Genomic DNA, 22,740 nt, shown 5'->3' on the forward strand with positions numbered 1-22,740 from the left:
AACCAGCATCCAGTGGATGGAGAGGACAGAACAGTCCTGCTTTCCACTCACACTGTATCAGGGCACTTTCCCTTACGACAACAAACTTCCAGCCCTTTGTCTGTGTGCTGGAATTCATGATTGCCAAGGCTGCAAGTCCACAAACTGGCCCTTCCTGTGTCTTCAGGCACTCTCAAGTACGCCAACGCCAGGACAGGACAACAGTGGGAAAATCATACACCCACTCCAATTCCAAAAACCGCTCCAGCTGGCAAAGCTGCCAAGCGCAGCATCCAAGGGAAACCCAGCTGGAACCGTGTCCCATTGTAGTGCCCATGCTGCCAATTTCCCATACCTTGCTGGGAAGTCAGGCAGTGGGTCCTCTCCCTAACTGCTGTGCCCAGTCCAAAAAATACCAGGTCACATGAGTGACCATTATCTATTCTCTTGTCTGTTTTACATAATGCAGCGCTTGAGTGACTGCAGAGTCAAACAATCAGGCTCAAGCCTAGGTTGCAGGTACTGCCAATTGGTGTTTCAGAGGATGCATCTGTGGCCAAGCACTTAACAGAACATATGGGATCTAAGTCCATTGAGTCCAACTGTTCCCCTGGCACTGCCAAGGGCACCACTAAACCATGTCCCCAAGTGCCACATCCACAAAGCTTTTAAATCTCTCTAGGAATGGGAAATCCATCACTGCCCTGGGCAGCCTGTCTCAGGGCTGGACAACCCTTTCCATAAGAAATTTTCCCTAATGTTCAACCTAAACCTTTCCTGGCACATCTTGAGGCCATTTGCTCTTGTCTGATCACTTGTTACTTGGGAGAAAGATAACACATGAGCCAACGGTGAAGAAACACACAGAATCAGTCTGGCTGTTCGGGGATTTGAGCTAGACAGACTAATCCATCTTAATCTCATTCTGGGATTAGCTGATTTGTTACCTCTTCCTTTTTTAATTTGCTAGTCACCTGCATCACTTACATCCTGATCTTACCTGTAGGAACGCATCAGCCCATGTTCTTGTGCCAAGAGAAATGTTTATTCTGGGTTACAGCATGTGTTTGTCCTAGAGTGTGCCTGTAAAATAATGGAACTACAGCTCTTTTTCCCTGTTATTAAATAAAGCTGTGATCTGCCCAAATCTAATTTCATCAATGCTGTTATCAACCAACCCTTTGTGTAACGAAAGAGAACCCTCAGCATAACTCACATGGGAGATTCTTACCATCTTGTTTTATATTGTAAAATACATGTGTTGCTTCGCGTATCTGTCTCTCAGGTCAGCCCAGCGTTCGACTGGACCACCCTGCTAGCTCTGATACGCCCAACAGTACCTTTGTGTGGGTCTTTGGCTCTACAGTACCTTCGCCTTGGCTGTCACGGCCGCGGTTCGAAAGAGGGGACACTCCAGGCTCAGGAAGAAGGTTTTATTCGGGAAACACAGGGGCAGTCCCTGGTTCCAGGCCTGTGCCTCTGGGGAGTGACCCCGGGCCTGGTTTGCAGGGAGTTTTTGTTCCCCACAAATCTCAGGGGTGGGCACAAGTTACAAGACCAATGAAACAAAGCCAGGTGGGTAAGGCCAAATGCAATACACAACATTAACAAATCAGGTGAACTTGGGATGGGGTCCTGGGAGATCCACCAATCACTGTCAGACACCTCTCCGAAGGTTTTGGGCCTGGGGGATGATGGACATGGTGGGGAGAATATACATTGTGATGGGGGAAAATACAATAGGATGACCGAAACTCTGGGCAGAGGATTAGGTTGCCTTGGCAACTCTTATCAACTTCTGATAAGAACAATCCAAGACAAGAACTTTACCTGGCTAGGGTTCAAGTCCAAATCACATCAAACTTACAACTAAAAAACCTATGAAACAATTTCAGCACCCCCACATAAATGAGCTCAATTCTGTGCTAGTGATAGAAGCATTCCTTAAATATGCATGCATATACACCTTCCATCCATCCATCCATCCATCCATCCATCCATCCATCCATCCATCCATCCATGTTTCTCCCATATATTCTCCTGCTCAATTGCCTAATTTAGCCTTTTTCTGAATATACAGCTAGGAAAGGTATCTAGGGAAGATCCACATGTTCACTAATTCAAAATGAAACTAATGAGAAATCAGTATGGAACCAATTGAGATCAATCTAACTCTCTTTCCAAAGAGTGTGTTAATGTACAAAATGTCCCCAGGGACAGATGTATTCTGCAGCTACTGAAAAATTCCATTCTGTTATTCTCAAAGTAATTAGGCCAGTCCCTCCTGTCACCGCCTCCTGAGCCTTATTTTGAAGTGTGCCTTTTGAAAAGCCAGTGAAGAAAAAAATAATCATTTAGTTCAAACACACATTCATTCCTAACAGTTCCAATATAATTCTCACTGATTTCCACACAAATTGTGTACATGCAACATTTTTGTGGCACTGCTGGTACTGCCTAATTGTGAGGGATCAGCAACAGAAACCACCCAGGTCATCAGGGCTAAGATATGATGACAGGATGTTCTCATTAGGCTCTGGGATGTGCTGGAACTCGTGTGCTTTGATTTATTAGGTCCATAAAAACCAAAATTCTGGCAAGTTACACATTCTCCCTTATCTTTTCTTGAAGAATTGCCTGAAACTCCCTTTTACTGCAGAAGCACCAAATGACTTTCAACCACTACCACAAGAGTTTTGTGGCATGAAAAGAATGTGTCCTGTTCTAAGGTCCCTGCCCCAAACACCCTTCCTGCACCGACACTGGGACCTGCAGTCTTGACTCCATGATTTGGATCCTTAATATTGTCACTGTCTCTGCAGGAGAGTTTGTTATTTGCTTAACTGCTGCCAAAACTTCTGCTTGTTTGTTTTTGGGGGCTGAGGGAAGAGTTTGTCTCTGCAGCAACCCCAACTGAGCCAGCTGGCCATAAAAATACACAGTTTTACTTGATGTTTCCACTGTATGTTCAAGGCTATATCCACAAAGTGCTTCCAGAAGCCCCTGCAGAGCGTCTCCCTGGGATATTTCACAATGAATAAATATTATCTATGAACTTTTGATAACACAAAGTAAGCCAGCTCTGCTGCTGCAGAAACACAGTGCAATTACACAAAAGAGAACATCAGATTTAACATTTCCCTCAGGGCAGATGGAAGAAATCACTTGAGCATTAACAAAAACCAAACCAGAAAAACTCAGAACAGCCTGCAACTCAGAGTCACTAAGGTTAGAAAAGACCCTTCTGACCATCAAGTCCAACTGTTCCCCCATCACGTGGATGTCATCCACCACATGAAAATGGAAGTGCTGCTGCATGTGAGTCTTGGGATGTGGCAGATAAGGTTTGGTGGTGGTGTCACCTCTTGTAAAGGTGTCTTGATGTCACAGGAGGTGTTAGCAGAGGACAAAGACACTAAAGCATTTCCTAATGGAAATAAAAATGCCAGCAACCAAGTTCAGACATAGCTCCACTTTCAGAACAGTTTCACCATACTAAGGAATGAAGAAAAGAAAGAGAAAAAATTCTTGTGACTTCACATGCAGATCTCCTGAGATGATTAAGCTTGGAGAATTACCTCTGTTTATGCTCTCTTCCAGTGGGACCTTCAGAGTGACAGTGACTGGCAGAATGACAAATAAACAGGGATTAAAGGAAGGTCTGGATCCCAAGGCTGCAGGATTAGTCATGAAATGCACGAATCCCATGGACCACAAATACAGACCCCATCTTACTTTGTTCTTACACTTAAAAGAGCAAAGGAAACATTCTGCTTCCATTAAATTTGTGCATCTCTGGTACCTGAGCAGTTCCAGCTGCAGAGTGATTCTGGGAAGGATGGAAGATTTCCTGCACTATATTCCTTGTGCTGACATCACAGGAAGGCTCTTCCCTTCAATGCACCATCAGCAAAAACAGCTCTTAGTCCTCATTTACACCAGGGCTTGATGCCAGTGACACACTCAGGGAGCCACATAGAAATGGATAATCCTCTATGCATTTGAATTATGTTTAGACCCAACTCAGGATAAACTTTTCCAATAGAAAAAGCTGGAATTTTACCCTGTAATTTTCTTGTCATCACTTCCCTCCCTGGCATGAGGCTTTCTAGGACTGCAGGTTATCCTTACCTGGCAGCAAACACACACAGAACAAAGCCAGAACTTCAGGAAACTATAATTAAATGGGCCTGAATTTAGGTCAACTATTAACTGTTCTTTTTCCATCCCATGACCAAAAACAAACAGCAAAGAGGAACGCCAGCCTGTTCCAGAGACCTCAGTGCTGGAAAGCACTCCCTGGACAGTCTGCAACAGCTCTGCACTCACCTGATTCATGGTGAAAGTGCTTATAGATCTGTGAAAATTTAGTAGGGATGGTGCTGGCGGAACTGTCACTGTGAGGCTCTAACACACAATCAAAAGAAGAGGAATAAGGCTCAGGATCAAACCAAGCTTGTTTGGAATAAAGATACTGCCCTCTAATAATCAAATGCTTGGGGAGAACACCAGACAAGCAGAAGCCAAGCCACAGAGGCTGCTCTGTGCACAGCCCACGGACATGCCAGCACCTTGCCTGGCCACCACTAATACCAGATCACAGCTCTGCACTGGCTTAACATGGCCTCAGGACTTGCCCGGCCTTGCCCTGGTTCATCTGCTCTGCACCTTATTTTTAGCTGGGCTTTAGCCCTAACAGCCAACTTAGCCAAAAGGTAGTTTTCCTAGAACTACAAACCATGTCTCCTGGAATTTCTGCTTTCCTAGTAGCCAGAAATCCTCCCATGCCCCATTTCTTTAATTATTTGGCTCTCTCTCTATATATAGCAAGAATTCAATCAGAATTTTATTTTGGAGGTACAGGTGATTTGGTGGTTAGTTTTGTTTGTGAAATTTTTTTTAGAACAGGTTAAAAATATATATTTACTACATGCCATTATTCAAAAAACTTAATTATGGGTAGGGCTGGAGTCTGGTTTTGACCCTGAATTTTGAAGTATGAAAATGTATTAAAAACAGTCTCTTGACAATTCCAGGTCTTTTACCGAGACACTATTACAAGCTGTCACTCTTCTTTCAGTTTAGCAACTTACACATGTAGCTCAGAGACCTTAATAGTAATAAACCAAATTTTTCTACATTAATCCCAGGAGAGCATTCTGTTGAGTAAAGGCCGGAATTTTTTTGGACATGTGTGAAAGACCTGAGCATTTGGGTCTGGCATTTTAGGAGACCTGAGCAACACCTTCTGCTGGTGCTTACATACAAACAGAGGACATGTAGAAGCCCATGGGTCACATATTGGACACAACAAACCAAGCAAAGCCATCCCTTCGTCACTTTACACCACACCAAGTTCTTCAATTCAATATCAGTGGTGCCCTTTAAACACAGTGACAATAGGAAGTGAAGAATAAAAAGCAAAAATGTCCAATTTTGCAAAACCATCATCTGTATCAATGTCCAAAAGCATGGAAAAAGTATCTATAGAAGCTCTGAAATTTGGTTTGCAGATGAGAAAAAGTAAGTCAGCAACAATGTGTAGCCTGGCCCACTGTTGAGGTGCACACCTGGGCACCTGGGATGCTGGAACCAAACCCAGTTTGGGTATAGGAGGGCTTGATTTTACAGCTCAGAGTGGCCAGGCTTTACTCTCAAAGTCTCCAGCTCTTAAGAACATGGAATCCATGACTTTCTAAGTCAGACACTCACCCAGGAACATGAGAGAGTTCTGCATTAACAACCTTAAAAGCACTCATGCCTTCATGTATCATTACATCAACCCAAAAATCATTTTTACTTCACAAAGGAGTACTCTTAAAGCATCCTTGGATTCCTAACTGGAATAATGCACTGTAAAAGGGCAGAACAATCCAGAAAAGGAACTACATTCTGAAAGCACAGGTTGCATTCATAATTGATCTGCTAATTCAGAACTTACTGGAAGAAGTAGTGCTGGATGGCCTGAGCTGCCTGCATTTTTGGGCAGCTTTCCTGAGATGCCAAGAGCCTTCACAGGAATACCAGGGTCTAAACTCTTTAGGCAGGTATTTTCAGCACCAGAACACTACTGTGAGCTTCCAAAGTTCAAGGAAGTTGCTTTGGCAGAGATGCAGTCCCCCCAGTGCTCATTAACTAAGTCATTATAGCAAGGCCTTAAAATTCTCTCACTCCTTACTCCTTGGCATCTGACTCAGCTTCTGCCAGCTGGCTGAAAGCATGGCAGGAGCCAAGTGTCCTATTTCACAGACCCATGGAGTGGTTTGGCTTGGGAGCTTGAAGCCCATCTCCTTCTGCCTCCTGGCCACGAGCAGGAACATCATCTACTGGACTAGGTTGCTCTAAGCCCCATCCAACCTGGCCTTGGGCACTCCAGGGATGGGGCAGCCACAGCTTTCAGGGAGAAGACAGTACATAAGTTTTCAGTTGCAAAGACTGGGGCAAATGGGAGTAGTTTCCACAGAGGGCACTAACTACTCCTTGGGTTTTTCATTTCTTTGGGATAAAAGGAGAGCTGTGTTTACATACAGCTGCTTATTTTTAAAAGCTATGTAAGGAATGTGTTCCTAAACACGTGGGACCTTTTACTGCCACAGGAACCATGTGAGAGGACACAGCCTGGGCTGGTGATCCTCTGCAGGCCCAGCCAGAGCCCTTTTCAACAGCAAGCAGCCCACTGCCCACTGTCAACAGCAATTACCCTCTGATCATCACTTTATCTGCCCTAAACCTCTGGAAGTCAGCAAAGCCTGCTACACTGTCCAGACACAACAGCAGGACATGGGGACAGAGCCCAGTTCCCTTAGAAGGGGATTATTCCAAGCAGGGAGCTGTGCCTTGCTCACACAGCCACACCACCTTCCCCAGCCCTTGGGAATGAGGCATGGAGCTTGACAGCTGCCGAGGAGGTACTTGTACAAGCCACCAGTGTACAGTTTAATACTTCACCTAAATATCCTAAATGTGTGCTCTGGACCAGCCCCACAAATGATGTAAAACCCCTGCATCAGAGGCCTGCCACTCTGATCTATGCGAAGGGGAAAGCTCTTCCACCATGATCTATGCAAGGGGAAATCTCAGGAAAGAATCTTTGCCATTTTCCAGTACAGATTTGCTTTCTTCTGCCTGTGGAGAAGCCAAAGAGCTTGTCTGAAGGGCTTGTTAGGACAGCCAGAACTGCTGTCCAGCTGGAGGGCAGAGCCACGAGCAGCTGAGGCAGCTAAGCTTTTCCATTAGAGTAATAAACAACAGTGAAAACACATTGTAAAAATCTAAGGGAAGAATGCCAGTGGTGGCAAGGTGGGGCACAGCAACCTGCTACTACAAAAATTCTGAAGGACACTGTGGTGGCAACAGTGGAAAAAGCAAAAAGGTACTTTAAATGAAAGAAACACAAACACACTTCTCACTGACTTGCTTGAAGTTCTCCTGAACCTCTGAGAGACAGAGCAGAGCACAACAAATTAAGGACCAGTTAACACTGGGATCTGGGTCCTGCCTGCTGCCTTGGCAGCCCTTCCTTGGCCTGTGTGTGTGATGGAGCTCTGGAATCTGGATAATCCATCTAGAGGTCAGTGGCTGGAGTGAACATGTGCCCTGTTGCAATAAAACACAGAATCATTTAATTGCTAAGGTTGGAAAGAGTCTCAAGTCTTTAAGAGTCTCAAGTCCAACCATCTGACACCTGAAGTCTAAAAGGCCAAATGAGAAATTGAGGAGGGAAGAGATTAAGCTCTGTCCAAGTACTAATGCCAGAGGTTTTGCAGATAAAGAAATCAAAGGAGATTGAATTTATTGGGCCTTAAGCCACTTCTTTCCGCCTCTCACAGAAGGTTCACAGAAGACATAGAACAAGAAGAATAGCTGTGCCTGGTTCCAATCTAAACTCTTTACAGGTATAGAAGGAACCTCTTTACAGGTATAGAAGGCAAAATTATTCTTCAACACCCTCAGTGTGAAGGCCACCAACACAGGTGAAAACCAAGGACGTGAACACCATGGGCAGACTCAGCTATCCCATGGCATCTGCTGAGATCAAGGTTTGAAGGAGACAGGAGAATGGAATTCACAGTAATCACTCACATAAAAGGAATAACTGAGTGTGTAAAACTGGCAAAAAATGTGGGAAAATATTTATGCAGCCCATATTACCGAGACAAAGAGAACTTAAAATGCCCTGGCAGTGATAGTGTCACAAAGTGTGCGGGTGTGCGACAACGGGTCACTTCCTTCCAATGTCTTTCTCCCCTGTTACTCGATAATGTAGCTGAAAGCATAATTGTCCTTAATTGCTCAGTTGGCACTAAGTGGATTCCAACCTCCTGAGAGGACAAAGTCCAACAGCTGGCTTTTGGAGCCTAGCCTTCTGATGAGCCTGTGCACCTGCAGTGACACTGGCCACATCCAAGGCAGGGCTGCTCCACCACTGCACCTGACTGCCAGGGAGCAGCAGAGACATGTCTGCCTACATGAGAGGTCCCTTCCTACCCAAAACAACCCAGGATTCCACAATCCTCTGACATACATACATTACATTTGGATACATACAATGGATTACAGTATTTAGGTATGAAGGTATGTAAACCTGAAGTTTAGCAGAGTTTCATTTGCCCATCAACCCTATCTCAAGCTGAAATCCTTAATTTTTTAATGAGCTTGTACACAAGAACTGGCTGAATTAATGATTATGAAACAATTCTTTTTGGAGGAATAAAAAGAAATATGAAAATGAAGCGAGCAATTATAAATATATTCCAGCTAGCTGTGCTGGGTCAACAAATTCTGATTCTTCGTTGAAAAATAGTATTCAGTGTCACACATGCAGATTTTGTGAAATCACAGAAAGTCAGTCAAAGCTGTCTCCCAGTCAAGCATTTTCTGGAAGGGAGGATTTTAAAACTGGAAGGGCTGACAGAGAGAACAGTCCTGAAGTAAAAGCTAGCTCTCAATTCTCACAATTCCTTACGAAGCAGAACCTCACCTACCCATAGCTCTGTCTATAATTACACAGAGTAAGTGTGATGCACTTACAAAAACCACACAGCCTGACACTAGACATATTGACATCACAGTATTTTTAGTGAAAAAACACAGCAAATAGGCAGCTTAGGAGGGTTGATTTACACCGTCACACCACAGAACTGGTTTGCAAACATGAGAGTCCCATTTACACTTTCCTGTGGCCATTCGGGGGAGAGAGAACTTTCTGCAAGGCCCAAACACTGGCCCTCAGAAAGTGACACAGATTTTTTTCATTATGGATCCACCCCCCTTTATGCTTTCCTTTTTTCATATAGACTCTTACACAATGAAGCACTTTTTTTCCTTTCCACCTCACCAAATTCCTGTGAGCGTGCCAGCCTTGCCTGCACCTCGCACAGATGTGTTATGAATCTAACTTGCGCTGTTTCCACACAGGATATTTTGATCATTCCCCTCTCCTTTTCCCCATCCCAATCCCATCCAAAATAGCACAGAATCATAATCATAAATTCTCCTGTTCTGACCTGAAAGACCATTCTTTCAAAGACTATTTCTCTAGAAAAAGCTGTGACTAAGGAGAAGTTGTTTTTCAGCAAGGTTCATCCCTGCAAGTCTGCCACAGGAGGTGAGGCCTGCTGGAAGCATCTTCCATAGGCAATTAGTACTTCTTTCTATCCAGAATCCACCTTCTCTCTCCTGACACTCAAGAACACTTAGATAAAACATAAATTTCCAACTCCTATGTGCAAATTAATCCAAATAAATTGGAACATTATTGCTAGAACCTCATCACAATTTGTGAGTATCCAGTATCTCTCTGCCATTTATTTCTGGAACGATACTTCACCAAGTGTTTCATGCCCCTTCAGTAGCACTCTCTCAATGAAGCTGCTCCTCAAATCCAAGGAATTTTCCTGTGGGAGGAGAGCTGCCAACTTTCCCTCTTTGGCGAGCAGGGTCCCATTCTTGCACCTCTCTCCATTTCCTGCACAGTGTTGCTTTAATGAGCCCTCCAGTCTGGTGGAAAGCTAACAGAGACAGCGAGAAAAAGCATAATAAAAAGGAGAAGAACCTGAGAGGGGAGAAGATTTAGGAAGAATTTACCATTGAATATACGATGGGTCTGACTAGAAATACAACAAAAAGGAAACAGTTCTCCTCTGCAAAAGGAGGGAAAACAGCCCAAATGTTCAGTTTAGACACATAAAAGGACCTCTTAAGCTAAACAATAAATTTAATGACTTAGAATTACAAAGAAGAAATGCTTAGTCTAATATTGTGTGGAAGAAAACGCAGCAAGCAGGACAATTCTATGCACTAAAAGCAATCAAGAGTATGATTTTCAATCCTGTCAACCAAAAATGCAGCCTTCATCTTGGATTCAACCCTTAACTAACTAACCCCTAAAGGCAAGCTTATCCTGGCTCTGGATCCCAGTTTGATACTGTAGTTGCAGTGGCTGAACTCCCAAAGGAGGATGGCAGTGGGAATGAAAGAGCCGTGGTCCAAGGTGAGAGACAGGCTGCTCAAAATTAGGAGAGAACAGAATCAACCAATGTAGCAGAAGAGTAGAAGTGGCACAACAGCAAATAATACCAAATTTAAAAAGTGTATCCAAGCATTAGTCACGGATAATAAGCCTCTCTTTCTCGCCACATGGAATTTAATCCATTTCTCAAAATTCCACTGGCATAAATATAAAGGAATAGCTCCAACTATAAGCTGTCACTGAATGCTGTTGAACTTGGGCTCCTGCTTTTTTTTCCATGAATGCACTGTAAGTCAGCATTCCAAGAGCAACAAATGTTTCCAAGCCCAAGCTATTTCCCAACAGTCCCTGGACCACAAGAGTGTCCAAGATAACAGCAAAAGTATGCACAAGGCCACCCTACCCAGATACCACATCAACAGAGGAAGGGGGTGTCCCAAAATCCCAGGCTGATCTGCACAAAGAGGGTCTTGGGTTGGGACAACAAAGAGCTTCAAAAACCCAGCTGAGCACAAAGATCACTATACTGCTGACCTGAAAATCCTGAAAAACAAATAACATCCAAGTCATTAGCGAGACAGAGTATCTGCTTGGGATTTGCTAAGTGCGATTTGGATAGAAGCTCTGCCACTGTGGAACAGCCACTTCCAAACTATGGGCACCAACCTTCCCACTTCCAGCTGGGGTAATAACCTGCAGTGTCTTTGAATATCCCACTCAAGCAGTAAATATAATTCTCATCCCAAATAAGCCTCCACAGAAAATGCTGAAAGCAGCTTATTATGTCTCAAGTGCCTAAAAGGTTTCACAGATGCTCTTGGTTGTCCAGTTCTGCTCTTCCATAGAAAAGCACCTGAGAGAACTCACTGTCCAGCAGCACAGCTTTCCAGTTTCTCCCTGGCTTTCCAGCTTCTGCCTCAGCTTCCCTGGCATTGCAGACACAATCCTATCTTTTATCTGTGCCAGTGCCTTACCACTCTCATTGCAAACTTGTACAGGGACTGTAAAATATGGAGTTATATGGAGATACTGGAACACCTGAACACTTTGCCATCACCTATGAGTTTCAGAAAAGGCATGTTAGATTCAATGCAGGGAGTTCTCTCTCTTTAAAGACATTTAAGGTCTAATTTCTTAAGGCTTTAAGAGTGGAGACAGGGGCAGCTGGAGGCAGAGAACTCTGGATTTCCATGAAGCCTTACATCTGATGAACAGCTGTGAGCCAACCTGTACAGCAAAGGCTCAAGAACACAAGTGCTCAGTTTTAAATCCTACAGATACAGACATGGAATGACCTGCAAGAGACATTGCTGGCTTTTCTCCATCACTTCCTCCCTCAAATGCCACAGGTTTCTTCTTTGCATGGGAACAAACATCCTAATAAATGGTATTACAGGGCCTGATCAAGAAACAGGCATTTGGGGTTTAGTGCCTAACGAATTTCTCTCACTATCAGAAATTCTAAGTGAGCCTAGAGATGGAAAGAGAACACATCTGTTCACTGCAGGGCTGGTGAGATGTTCCTAATAACGGTGCAGATGTTTCCAAATGGAAGTGGATGGGATGCCCAGATGGCTTTCATTGTCCCATTTTTCCAAGCAGCCTGACAAACTTCAGATGTAGAAATATAGATATGAATGATGATTCTGTCTTGCCAGGAAAAACAAACAAACAAACAAACAAACAAACAAAAAAAAAAAAAAAACACAAAAAAAAAACCCACCAAAAAAACCCACCAACCAACCAACCAAACAAACAAAAAAAACCAACCAAACAAACAAACAAAAACAAACAAAAAACAAAAACAAAAACAAAAAACAAAAACAAAACCAAAAAAACCACACACACACAAAAAAAAAACCACAACAAAAAACAACAACAACAACAAAAAAACACCACAAGCATGTTTGACAAAGAGCAAACAAAGCAGATCTGAGGAGGTCAAAACGTCCAATCATCCTTCCTCGAATTAAACTAAGTGTCTATCAACCCCCACAACATGGCACTGTGCTGCCTGAACCCTCAAAGATACTTTTAATTGATTTATCTCCCCTTGTGTTCCCTATTAAAGAGCACTGTTAACTAAAGGAAGACTGATTTTTACTTCTCGTAGTAAATGTTTCAGCATCAGAAACTTGGAAGCTTTGAAGTGCTGGAAGAAATGAAACCATATTGTTACTTATTCTTGGCAGGGAAAACTCTGATTGATTAAGAAAAGGGGCTTGAAATAAATCAAGAACCAACCCCGTAAAAGCAAATTGAAAAATACCATTAAAATAACAAAGCAGAGGCTTAAATGCATCTGTTTGCAAATTCACTTGTGATCAGGAATAAAAAGAACATGGGAGTTGGCTATGGAAGAACCTGAGCAGAACCCAGGGATATGGTAGTGTATTTTCAAGGACTCTTCAGGACAAACTATTTAAAACTCTTCCCAGAATTAATTACATGGGTTTTGGATACTCACTACCTGTTGGTTAGAACTGAGCATTCAAAAAGTAAATAAATAAGGTGATATTTCTATCATTTATTGCTATCATAGATCTATGGAATACAGGGCTTTTGCTGAAAATCAACAAAATCTGTGATGCTACTAGTTACATCATCTGTGATGATATCAGTTAGAGTTTCTTCATAAGCCACAGGGTATAATGAGTTGCCCTTTCACTCTAAGGTACTTCTCAGGAATTTTCAAAACTGGTTTTGGCACAGATCAAATGAAAGCAAGAGATATATGTGGAATTGCTCTCAGTCTAGAAGCACCAGCTGAATTTTTCATGTTCAACAACATGAATTTTAAGTAAAATTTGAGGTATTTGCTTTATGTTGTGAGGAAAGATGGAAGATCAGAATGCAGTTTCACCGTGGGCTGGGCCTGGGCTTCCTTTCTGCCCTAAGCAAGGGAAAAAAACGCCAAGAAGAATCATCATCAAATCACAAATACTCAAAGGCAAATGAACACCTACATACAGAAACAAAAGGAGAAAAAAGACACTAATTTGTAGCTGGTTCCTAATTAGCTCCCTAACTTGGTTAGCAAGTCCAAGACCTAAGTGAAAAGTAAATCACTACTTGGCAGAGCAGCCTGCAATCAACTCCAGTGATTCTGCTCAAGCTACATTTAGAGCTCCTAAGAAACATCCTCAGCAGCTTCTTCTCTTCCCCCAAGATTCTCTTCTCCTGGGTTACAGACACCTTCCACTGTCCCAGGTTGCTCCAAGCCCCATCCAACTAAGCCTTGGACACTTCCAGGGATGGGACAGCCACAGCTTCTCTGGCAACCTGTGCCAGGGCCTCACCAGCCCCAGAGGGGAGAATTTCCTCCCAATGTCCTCCCTGCCTTCTGGCAGTGTGTTGCTGGTCCATGCTGCAGACTGGCAGAAATCCCCAGACCCACAAAACCTTCACTATCTGCTTGCATGGATCTTGTTAAATCCCACTACACCACTCCACAGCACTTGGAAACACAGTGCGGAAGAGCCTGGACACAAGAGAAGGGAATGGAGTATATATACTAAACTGGTAAACTACTACAGCATTAACTTTGACATGAAACAGAGGAAACACATCCAAACTCTTCAGGGCCAGAGGCTATTTTGATGCTCAGGGGCAACCACAGACCCATCACTGACTCTCACCAATCTGACTTCCGTGAATAGTTAACAGAATTACTACTACCTCTTACTTTAATACCTCTAACAGATTTATTGTCAAGGAGAGAAAAGCACAACTACTATTCCTCCTGGAAATGGTGACTTTATGTTCTCTGGAGCTATTAGTGAGGAGAACTGCAAAGGAAGCACAAAGTTCCTCGGATGGCCTTGCATCACCTGTTTCTGTTTCCAGATGAGACTAAAAAAGCTCAGTTTACACTGTGCTTAACCCTGCCGCACTTGAAAATTTATTATCTGGAATAGTTGCACAAGATGATTGGTGCATTTGAAGTTTTTATTCTAATTTGCAATAACCAGGTGGTGTTGATTTATTATTTGATGTCTGTAGGATTACAAAACACAATTATTTGGCAAATTGTTATTCAAACTCTGCGATCCAGACTTTGCATTTATGACTACATAATAGGATAGTAATTTCATATAAAAAGAATATGCACTTGCTAATCAAGTGTGCATTTTCACACACACACACTTGCAACCCACCACTCCTTGTCTTCCATGGAGGATGTGAGTGTCTGAGTCCAGATTTCTCCTATCTAGGTCCACTCTTACGCATCCTATGCAGAAATACAGAAGAAGAAGGAAAACCCTACCATTTCTAGCCACCTGCTGGACAGAGCCTCTTGCCAGGAACAACAGGAAGGACAAACCTATTCCCTGCAGGCAAGTCACTAACTGCTGGGAGGCAGCAGCCTGCTTGTTACCTGGGTGGAGAGGCAAAATGCCAGAAGAGACACAAGGGCATGCCTCCTATGGACAGGTCCTCAAACTTTCCCAGGCAATGTTTAGAAATGGGCCCTGTCAATAATGCTGCAAAGGAAGACACACCAATGAAACGTTTCCTTTGGCTACTCATAAAGTTCAAGCCAGCTAAGCTCTTCATCCCTCCTTGGGTTCTCTTCCCAAAGCACATGGTGTTTGGTGGAATCCAACACAGATTTCCCACAGGTCAGCCTCTCCCTGACACCACACATGAGAAGTCAGCTTCGCTGAGATACCAATTCCCTTCTTTTCAACTCTAACTGCAGACTCAGACTAGTGTGACTTTTAATAACCTCCAGAACCCTAATTATCTGGCTGATCCTGTTGCATGTTATTGGAATACTCCAAAGAATGATTAGGCAAAGTATTCTGGGAAAAAAAAACCAAACAAAACCAACTGTTTTCTTAGCAAACAACAGCTGGGCCATGCTGTTACTCTGCAGTGTTTTACTACTGCATTTTGGAAAGATTTATGCACTTGTGTAACCCAGAAATGGATCTGAAGAAACTCAGTCCACTGGGAGAAACGTGAAGTATGAGGCTGAAGTTCTCATATTAGTAATTTCCATCTGCATTCCTGTCAGCTCCAGCTGCCCAATTCTGTGTCATCCCACATACAACAAACCAGATAACTTATCATTTACACCATGTTTTGAAGGGATAAAGGGAAGGGTGTAGTGAGCTCTGGGACGTCTTGGTGCAATACATGGGGCACAGCAAGAATTACTCCACAGTAACCCCACATGGATCCCACCAAAAGCAAGAGCATGGCATCCAAATTGCTCATTCAAAACACACCAGACGCATTTTCCTTCTCTGTCACAAATCACGGATCCAAACATCTCATCCAAGTATTTTCAAAGATATAAATGAATTAAATTGCCCTCAGTTTGGATTCTTAAGCTGTTTCTAGAATCCTCCTATAAATTTATTGAGCATCAAACCCATTAAAAACCAGGTGTCTCACAGTGGGAAAAAATACTAAAACTGCAGAAAATTTAGGAGGAGAAAGTCCAGCAAGAGTCTTATGGTACGGAAATGACTTACATTATGACACAAACTGCAATGTTTTAGTTCATTTTCCCATCAAAAGCCTGCTGTAGAACATAGACTGATTAAGCAAGGCTCTTTGCTCCCAGTGAAAGAGTCTCTCAGCGCTCTCATTTTGGTCCTAAATTTGTAGGATGCGCATGTGAAACACATGAATAAGCCTCAGCCCCCGCAAGCTGTGGGAGGATTAATTTCCTCTGGTTCCTGACCTCTAATTCACATAAACTCCCCCTGATAATGCAACTCTTCTGATTCTCATTCCCATATTCTCAGACAGTATCCTGGTATGTCTGTCTGGGTCCATAAAAAGCACTTGTAACCATCTCATGTGCACCCTTCTGATTCAACTCAGCGATAGAAATAAGCCATTTCACATCTAACCCAGGGACCTCAGTACTACACGGACCACCCAAAGGTGATCCTCACCTTGGCATGTCTCTCCCAGATTGCTTTTAGAATGTCATCTATAAACCAAACAGGCTCCTTCACATAGGACCAGCTGCTTACACAATATTTAAAAACCTCTGTCTGTTAGCACCACTGTTTATTGAAAGTTTTCTTCTTCCTATGCAACTTAGGGGCACTGGGAATTTTTATTGGAAAACAGTATGAGTCTTGGAATGGCCACAAGCTGAATGTACTGACCTGTCTCCATTTTTTCAATTTTTCCTTCATACGGATTTTTCTGTGCGTTTTACTACTCTGGCGCTGGGTGCCTGCAGTTGGAATGAAGCCTTTACTCTTGGTTTTATTTAAAAATCATTTTCCTTTGTTATTGCCAAGAATAGAAGACAACTTAAGCAGATGGATGTTCCTGCTCTCATCATCAGGCACAACCTCCCCGACACAGAGAGAGCACATCAGTCACTTCACAGCACCTTCTGATCCATTCCTGCTCAAGCTTTTCTTTCCTAAAAAAAATTTAAGTTTTTCCTCACTATAGAGTCTGTGTTTCCCTTTGCTTCCTATACATCCATCACCAACACTCCTTTTCTTTTATACCATTACTGTGCTCCTCCTGTTCTATTTGATTGCTCAAGCAAACTGTTACCTGAAAACAAAAGAAAAAATCCAATCCCACAAACTATATTCAATGAAGAACATCAGAGAATCCACCTAAGTTTCAATTTAAGAGAAGAAGGCTAAATTAAAAGTAAAAGCTCCAGAAGCACTGAACAAAGAATAGGACATCTTTAGACAATGCAGGTAATTGCCATCCATACAAGTTATTGGTGGCCCTTTCTTGGGGAACTACAAGAGAGCTGGAGTGAGACTTTTGACCAAATATTAGGAAGAAATTCTTCCCCATGAGGTTTGTGAGGCCCTGGCAGAGGCCACCCAAAGGAGTTGCCCCATCTCTGGAAATGTCCAAGGCCAGGTTGCATGGACCTTGAAGCAAGCTGGGATAGTTGAAGGTGTCCCTGTCCATGGCAGGGGGTGGAGAAAGATGATCCTTAAGGTCCTTTCCAACCTAGGCCATGCTGGGATTCTGTGATTATACAAGAATGTCCATACTGAACAGACGATGTTACACAACCTGCTGTAATAAGTCTACATAGAAATCATTTCCATCTTCCCCATTGCTCTGATGCACAAACTTGTGTGGTGGACTGTGCAGCATCAAAAATATCCTCCACCAGAACACAGGTCATGAGAAATTCTGCTGAGAAAGAGTTCAGACATCCTCCAGCACGACAGTGTCCCTGAGAACTACTAATGTGCCTGGGGAAGTGCAGAGGGAGGTCTCCCAAGCAGGCAACAGTCTTCCCATTCTTCTACCTTCTATTCTAGGGTTTCATTCCCAGGCAACCAGGAGCAATTCCCAAATCATTTCTTCCTCCTACATGTTTCCCACCTGGGACAAAGACACTTGACGCCAGTGCCATGGCAACTCCATCAGGCACACAAGCACTTTGGTTCTTTGGGGAAAATGAAAGTTCTGAAAGGAAGCTAGGAGATAAAGGCTCTTACTCCTTGTTTCCCACTGTTAGGAAGTAATTACAAAAATACTTTCATCTCAAGTGCTTGCTGGGTGAATAGGTTGTCATTTAAAAAATACTATGGTGTGAAGAAGAGGATGAAACAGGAAAGCTCTGAGTACATTACCACGCTGTGTAACAGCTAAGCTCAGGGTTGCTGGTCACCATTCTACCATACAAAAGTGCAAAGAAAAAATGATAAATGAACAAACAGGAGGAAAGATAAATTGGATACTCACTTATCAGCTCGAGCAGCACATGATCCAAACCCTGCCTCATCATCCCATTGGTGTCAGTTTGAATGTTCACACTGATTCCATTGGACTTGGATAAGGCTTTTATCTTTCTGAAACATAGCTTGGGTTTTATTTTACCACACTCCTGAGCCAAATTCAGTAGGACTTGCACAGAAGGTCTCCTAGTTGCAAATTTGATTGGAAATTCTACAGGTTCTTTGCCTGTTTCTCTTTTGCATCTAGAGCACTTTCAAGGAATAAGGTTAATGAGAATACATTTCAGTGATGTTTCTCAACAAGGAATAGCTTCTTTTCATCCCATCCAGACGAAGTAATATCATTGTTACACTTCCAAAACCTCTCGAACTCAGGCTTACCCTGAGAGCATTTCCTTCCATTCCTGAGTAAAAAGCTATTTTGGTGAGAAAATCATAAGGATTTATTTAAATCACGTTTTAATACGACAGCCTCATACACCATTCTATTTTTTCAGCCCTGTCTGTACAGTTCATTTGCTCTCTGTCCCTCAGACCTTTCACTCCCAACATAGAGACTATGCCTTTGTTTCTTTTTGCCCTTAAGGACAAGTATTTTTTGATTTAAGAGACATTACTTGGGAGTAACACAACATGAATGCTGACTACCTGTAGTATTCAACCCAAATGAGAAGCACAGATGTTCAGTGTCTTTAGGATCAAGACTTAAATGACTGGGGAAGTCGAGCTTACAAATGTCATCCCAGGGCAATCTGATATGGAAAAGCTGTCAGGAGACTGTCATATGTATTTACACCCATGGAGACCTCTAGACACTGTCCTGCTCTGTGATATGATTCCCAGACCGGACCTAACCAGATGCTCATCCCAGATGCTTTAAAACAAATGTCCAGTGTCACATCCCACTACATTTGAGTGTTTTTTCAATAGCTGGGATTTCCCATGGGTAATTTCCCTTGCCTTCCACCCCACAGAAGGGGAAGAGCTTCCTTTGTCTATGGGAACTAACTTGAGCTCAGCACTTCAAACCAGCAAACACCCTGTCTGATAAACATCACAAGGACCAAGCAGGTTCTTAGGTTAATAAAATGATTTTAACATCTGGTGGTCAAGACCTACTGCTTCCCTGCAGAAGAAATTTCAGATTCCAAGGAATACCGTCAAACAAGACCCTGTGAATCAGCAGACAGATTACACATGACATACAAATCGTCAATCCTGCCAGCAGCCTGTCAAAATATAGAAAATTATCCACATTTCCCTAATATCACTGAGTGAGATCAGAGGCATTTTCTAACCATAAAAGATATAAAACTACAATTCCCTGGTATCAAAACAAACCCCAAATATTCAGGTCCATTTATATGCAAGAGATCCTACTCACACCAAAATGACTGAAAAGACAGAGGTATAAAAAGGTAATAATCAATGAGGAAATCCTTCAAGGCACCTAAACTGGTGCCACACAAAGAAAAATTCCTCACAGGACTGGGGTATGATTTCCAATCTGATTTCTTGAGTGTCTCATGTAAGGCTCCTAAAGAAACCAGTCCCTTTACAAAGCAAATCATGAGAACAAATACATGCAAATTGCCACTGTCATTCCCTAAAGAGGCTGTCCAGAGACATGGATACCATAGATAGAAATCAGCACAGGGTGCTGCTTCAGGGTGGGAAGGCTGAACGCACACTATCCAGCAGCTTGAGGCATCCCAATATCTTCCCCAGAACCCCAGATTTCTGATTCCCATTTAAGACAGCTCAGTGAGGCTTCATCAGAGAGACAGCCATAAAGGAAACAGGGGAAGAGAAGTGGGCAGGTGTGCTGACTTCCATGAGAACACTGGATACAAACCAATCAATACTCCACAGTACTGTGGTCATTGCTAAAACCTTGCTCTCAGGATGGCAGCTTTTCGACTTACAACTCCTACACTCATTCTGTCCAATTGTTTGAGTAATGTCCAACCAATCCTCAAAGACTGCAAAATCCTGCAGAAATACCAGATGTCCTGTCAGACTGTAAGCTCCTTCCACATAGCTAGAGCTGGAAGCCTTCCTCTTAGAAAACTGACTTAGAAAACATGACACAGCATATCCTGTGTCACTGCTCAGAAAGATTGTCACACTGTTCCCAGTTTTGTAACGACTTCATTGACAACAACAATTTTAAGTACTTTTTTATCTTAACAGCTGTTTGGTTGAGTATTCTGTCATCTGTTACTGAAAATTTGGATTCTTGTGTATGCTGGCTGAACTCCAAAGTGTGAACAGACCATACTCCGCATCGCTGCCTCGAGCCCAAGCACGGTGGTGGGGGAGCAAGGACAGAGAAGAAAGAGGAACATTTTCATGGCATTGATAGGCAGCTCATACATAGATAACACTTGCAGCACATAGACAACTCAACCACTGCAAACATTTCCTCAGGCTCCACAGGCTTGGGCACCTTGCTTTAGCCTTCAGTCGTGAAGACTTCAGGTTGGAAAAGCCCTCCAAGATCGAGTTCAGCTATTTCCCCAGCACTGCCAAGGCTACCAGTAACCCATGTCCCCAAGTGCCACACCTACATGACTTTAAATGCCTCCAGGGATGGTGACTCCTCCACAGCCCTGAGCAGCCTGTGTCAGGGCTTGACAAGCCTTTCCATGAAGAATTTTTTCCTAATATCCAATCAAAACCTGCCCTGCTGCAACTTGAGGCCATGTTCTCTTGACCTGTCACTTTTTACCTGGGAGAAGAGAGTGAATCCTACCTGGCTACAGCCTCCATTCTGGGAGTTTTGACCTCCTTTCAGAGAAGGTCTCCCTGAACCTCCTCTTCTCCAGGCTAAACTACCCCAGATGCACGAGCTAAATTGGAATGGCCTTGTCGGGGTACCAAAAGCCAAGCACCTCTAGTTCTGTGCATTTTAAGTACTTCTTTTATTTCCAATACCCTTTCCAGTTTCAATGACATGTGAACACAATGTAAACACGGGAATGTGAGAAGCTGAAAGATACTGAAATAAAGGCAGACCACTGATGGGTACAGAGCTCTTTCATCCTGAGCCCAGAGCCTCAAAACCCTCAATCTTCAATATGCAATGCCTTGGCTTATGAGGATTTGTGTAATATTAAAAAGACACACAAGCAAATGGATTAAACTACACGACAATAATTATTCTCAGACATGGTAATTATTCTCAGATGGACCAATCACATTATCTTCAAGGCAGAGGGGAATTCTTGGATGTGACAAAATATATCCGATCAACACAACTGCCTTCAGACTGCTTTCCTTGCGACCAGTAGAAGGAGGAAAACAATAAAATGACACAATTTTGCTGTTACTCAGAAAGAAACAGGACCCAAACTTTAAACAGGAGTTGTACAACGTCTTTCAAAGGCTTCCATAGGCTGAAGTCACCTGGAATAAATCTGCAAGCAACACCCAGGGGGTACTGTACCTTCTGTGGGGACATCAGGGAGCATGTCAGTGGGATGCTGCGCTACCGCTGACCGCCTGTACACCATGTGGATTCTTCCCTTCTCCTCTTCCATTTGCTTTCCTCTTTCCAAAGGCTCAATGAAGTACTCATCCTCATCAGTTCTGATCATTCCAGCCTGGTAAGGAAGAGAGGAAACATGTCCATATGTAATTTTAGAGCCTAAAGACCCAGCCTGAGAACCTAAAAACAAATACTGAGAGGGATGAAGCATAAAATGCTTGGAATATTACTGTAACTCAAACATTTCCTTTCCCCCCCCCAAAATTTCGCCATTAAAAAGAGCTTGAAGTTTTCCAAATGAATGGAGACGAAGGGGCAGAAGCAGGTTATGCATTTTCAAGTGAATCCTCCCTGTAAACCGTACTGCCAACCCAGTGCTTCCTTCTCTCCAGGACAGAGAGATGTCCAGGGAGGTGCTCGGAGTATGTATTTTTCAAGGCTCCCTTGGAGAAAAGGCTGCTGTAGTGGAATTTTTTTTTTCCACAAAAGCACACTGATGGAGCAATCCAGGAAAGCAGTCTCCAATCTTGGAATGCTATTAATTTTACTACTTTTTTCTTCTAAATTAATGACATTCAAGATTTCCATCCACTGAAGGAGGTAGGTTGGAGTCTGTGCTACTGCAGACTTCTCCTGAGCTGTCCTCAGGATTCTGTGAAAAACGGACGACAATAGGACCACCAAAATCCAAAAGCAGCCTTTGGGGCATAGTGGCTGGAATAAACCCGCCTGTTCCCAGCACCATCTCAGCCCTGAGGCTCAGGGAAGTGGATTAAATCCTTGGCTTTCCTACAGACTTGCTTCTCCCAGGGGAGGATCCAGAAGAAACCTGACCAATGTTCCATCAGTACCCCATTTGCATCTACTCTGCTCCCCCGTATCTATAGCCGTCTAAATGATTTCTGAGCACTAATTCCTTTCATTCCTGCAGTTTTTCCTTCCCCCCTCAATCCAGAAGAAATGGTGCGGAGTGAACAGAGGGAATTCTGTGGAGTTAGAGAGATGCAATAGCAAGTGCTGCTGGAATTCATAATAAAATGTAAGTGGGAGCAAGGCCAAACCCAGCCTGGCCCAGGCAGCCCAGCTAGGTGGGCTTCCCAGAG

At 43.2% G+C, this 22,740-nt stretch overlaps 1 protein-coding gene across 1 annotated transcript in view; it reads right to left on the reverse strand.

Annotated features, from left to right (window-relative positions):
- ADAMTS3 (ADAM metallopeptidase with thrombospondin type 1 motif 3) overlaps nucleotides 1–22,740 on the reverse strand; it is a 58,485-nt gene that overhangs the window by 16,653 nt on the left and 19,092 nt on the right. The window contains exon 4 of the mRNA XM_083861387.1: nucleotides 21,596–21,752. Coding sequence (XP_083717513.1) covers nucleotides 21,596–21,752 — 157 coding nt within the window. The remainder of the gene's footprint in view (nucleotides 1–21,595; nucleotides 21,753–22,740) is intronic.

Source organism: Zosterops lateralis (genome assembly GCF_965231275.1).
Source record: "Zosterops lateralis genome assembly, chromosome: 5".
Lineage (NCBI taxonomy): Eukaryota > Metazoa > Chordata > Aves > Passeriformes > Zosteropidae > Zosterops > Zosterops lateralis.